At 36.1% G+C, this 3,949-nt stretch overlaps 1 protein-coding gene across 1 annotated transcript in view; it reads left to right on the top strand.

The window, feature by feature from the left end:
* PIK3C2G (phosphatidylinositol-4-phosphate 3-kinase, catalytic subunit type 2 gamma) overlaps nt 1-3,949 on the top strand; it is a 517,177-nt gene that overhangs the window by 189,513 nt on the left and 323,715 nt on the right. The window contains exon 16 of the mRNA XM_006866018.1: nt 3,086-3,180. Coding sequence (XP_006866080.1) covers nt 3,086-3,180 — 95 coding nt within the window. The remainder of the gene's footprint in view (nt 1-3,085; nt 3,181-3,949) is intronic.

Here is a 3,949-nt window from a genome sequence, read left to right as displayed (position 1 = left end):
GGCAAAATGACATCTGTATAATGGATATTATTGTTGTTAAGTGCCATCAAGTTAGTTCTGACCCATAGCGACCCTATATAGGGTTTCCTAGGAGTGACTGGTGAGCTTGAACTGCCAACCTTGCAGTTCAAACAGCTTTGCAGTCTGGCGCATTAACCCACAGCACCACACCAGGACTCCATGTATAGTGGATACTGTAGTGAAAATAAAGTGAATTCAATTTGTGGCATGACTATCATCTCATGTCTCATGGGTATGAGCTAATCCAACCCATATTCAACCCAAATTAAAAGGAAGTTTTTACCAAAGTTTACATAGTTTAAATCCATTTGAAAGTCTCAATCTGAACCAATGAGCTTGACACTGAGAATACTGATGAATAGTCATTGGATTCAAGAAGAAATAACAAATTAGAAATCTATAAAGAAGCAGGGAAATAAATTTTGAGAAATACCTCCTGCTTCTATGCTCATTCACATGATATACTTAACTTTAGAGTATAAAAAAAAAAAAAAAAATGACCTAGTCAGTCCAGCATTAGTAGATAAATGAAAGATGAAAGACACAGCACACGTTACAGTCTTTAAGCATTCAGATAACATCAGGAGTATATGCCAATTTTCTCCAGTTCTTGGTTGTGGTTGTTGTTAAGTGCCGTCAAGTCAGTTCCAATTCACAGCAAACCTGTACAGAGTTTCCAGGGACTGGCTGGTGAGCTTGAATCACTGACCTTATGATTCAAACTGACCTTGCAGTCCAGCGCATTAACCCGCAGCGCCACACCAAGCACCTCACATTTATAAGCTTTCCCATGCCTGAAGTTGGTTAGCATATTAAAGTATTTCTTCAGGTGAGTATGTGAATGAATACATCTACTTTTATCTGTAGTCTGAACAGTCATACAAAACCTGATTTAAATAATTTGTGTGTGTTACAGAAAGAGAGAAATTTAAATAGCTTATTGAGAAACTAAAGATAGAAGCTTTATTTCTGAACCGGATATAAGAACTTTTATGAGGAGAATCTTTTTCATCTTCAAAACATTGAGATTCCTGAGATGATGGTGTTTGGGGTACTGGTTGCTGATAGTGAAGTACCCACAGGATGTGGATGGAGGTCTGCGTACATTCCTTAGGGATTTCAGGTTATCTTGATGTTTTCTATCAAGCTAGGTACTCTGTAACAGCTTGGATAGTAATTCATAATGGAGATAATGGAAATAATTTGGAAATGGGTTGTGGTGGCAAATCAGGACGTGGAGGAGACAACAAAGAGGACACAGAGTGAGGGATATCATTGCTGACGTCAGCGGGATCATGGCTGAAAGCAGAGAACACTGGAAATATGTTTATTTGTGCTTTATTGACTATGCAAATGCTCTGTGGATCATGCCAAGCAAAAGATAATATTGTAAAGAATGAGTAGTCCAAACTACTTAATTGTATTCTTGAGGAACCAAGAGGCAGTCATTCAAACAGAACAGGAAAGGTGTGCACCAAGGTTGTATTCTTTTTTCAATCTGTATACTGAGAAAATAATCCAAGAAGTTGGATTATATGAAAGAAAAAGTGATATCGGGATTGAAGGGAGACTCATTAACAACCTGCAATATGTAATGATACAAGCTTGCTTGCTTGCTCCAGGAGAATTTAAAATACATATTTGATGAAGATCAAAGTCTACAGTCTTCAGGATGCATCCATAACATTGTAACTAAAACAAATCCTCACAATTGGACCAATAAATAGCATCATGATTAAGGGAGAAAATATTTAATTTGTCAAAGACTTCATTTACCTTTGATCCACAATCAACACTCATGGAAACAACAGTCAAGAAATCAAATGATACATTGCATTAGGCAAATCTGCTGCACAAGACCTCTTTAAAGTTTCAAAGAATAAAGTTGTCAGTTTGAGGACTAAGGTCTTCCTGATCCAAGTCATGATATTTTCAGTAGTTTCATATGCATGTGAAAGTTGGACGATGGATAAAGAAGACCATATGGATGCATTTGAGTTATGGTAATGAAGAAGAATATTGAAGGTACTATGGACTGCCAGCAAAATAAACAATGTTGGAAGAAGTATAGCAAGAATGCTTCTTAGAAGCCAGGAGGGTGAGACTCATACTTCAGACATGTTGCCAGGAGGGACCAGTCCCTGGAGAAAGACATCATGCCTGGTAAAATGGAGGATCAGGGTTAAAGAGGAAGACCACCCATGAAATGGTTTGGCACAGTGGCAGCACAATGTGTTCAAATGTAACTGCACTTGTGAGGATGGCACAGGACCAGGCAGTGTTTCCTTCTGTTATACACAGGGTCGCTATGATTCATAACCAACTCAATGGCACCTAAACAACAATTTCTGCTAAGGTTTCGAATCTATACTAATTTTTTCTCCAGTTGGGCCAAACACCTATTTTTTATACCAAACAACATCATTTTTATAATCCAAACAAGCTGTTTGTTGTGACAGGATTCTTGTAGCCATGGTAAAAATTACTAAAGGCCTATCAACAGATAAGTAGGTAAACAAAGTATGGTATATACAGACAATCGAATGTTACTGCCATAAAGAGAAAGGAAATCCTGGTACATGCCACAACATGAATGAATCCTGAAAACATGCCACATAAAATAAATCAATCACAAGAAGAAAAATATTATATGATCTCAATAATGCGAAACACTTGAACTAGGCTGTTGTATAGAGGTCAGAGTTTAACAGTGTTACCAGGGGCAGAATAAAAGGGGAAAAGAGGGAATGTCTGTTAGATTCATTGAGTTTCTGTTTATAGAAATGAAAAATGTGGCAATGGATGTTGGCGATGAATACATAATATTATGAATTTAATTTCCTTTACTGAATTGTACATAAGAAAAAGAATTGGCAAATGTGATACCTATAGTTTTACAACAATTTGTAAAACATATTAAAGAATATATTATTTTTAAGCATCATGGTATGACTATACAGGGTCGCTATGAGTCAGAACCAACTTGACAGAACTTAATAACAACATACTATTTTTAGAAAGTAAAGTAATTAGAAACAGAAGGAAACACTCTTTCTTATTTCAGGCTATTAAGTTTGAATGGAACCTTGAAAGTCCTTTGGTGCAACTCCTCCTACACCGCTCACTCCAGAGCATCCAAGTTGCTCATCGTCTTTATTGGTAAGATTAACTAAAACAGGTTAGAATGCCTTTTTCATTGTTAACTTATTTCTGTGGGGTAACTTTAGAAGAAGTAGAATAGCTCTTAACCTTGTAAACCACTCAGAATTTAGTCAAGTTCAAACCAAAGTTATTTTTGTTTATTAGTATAATTTAACTGTCATGGTTGTCAATTTTTTCTTTATGACAGTTGTTACTGCTTCAATAAGTCAAATTTTAGATTTGGATGATACTTTTCCTAGAACTTTAAATCACAAGAAAAATGCAAAGTGCAATTTGTTGTCATGAATTCTTATTGAATATTTTGATATAAAATCATGCTTACAAATGTGGATGTTTGGCAGAGTGGATGCTATAACAGTAATTTCTGTGCAATTGGTTAAATGAGTTATAAATAGTGGAATCTACAACTTAGTTATATATTAAAATCTAAAGGCCATTTTATATTTTTGTTAGCATTCCTAGAGCATAAACTTTCCCTGAAGCATATATTTTAATATTATTTACAGAGAAAAATTTATTTAAGAGATTTTGAAATATCTCCCATGATTAAGTACTTGATTCTATTAAACATGATGTTTTCTCCATGTTTTTAAGGAGCTCTGGTAGCGTAGTGTTTACGAATTGGGCTGCGAACCACAAGGCCAGCAGTTTGAAACTACTAGCTGCTCCGCGGGAGAAAGATGAGACTTTCTGCTCCTGTAAAGATTTACAGCCTCGGAAACCCTGTTCAGGGTCACTGTGGGTCGGAACCGACTCGACAGCACTT

This window comes from Chrysochloris asiatica, unplaced genomic scaffold (assembly GCF_000296735.1).
Source record: "Chrysochloris asiatica unplaced genomic scaffold, ChrAsi1.0 scaffold00086, whole genome shotgun sequence".
NCBI lineage: Eukaryota > Metazoa > Chordata > Mammalia > Afrosoricida > Chrysochloridae > Chrysochloris > Chrysochloris asiatica.
The sequence above is the reverse complement of the archived record's forward strand: the minus strand, read 5'-3'. Positions and strand labels throughout refer to the sequence as shown.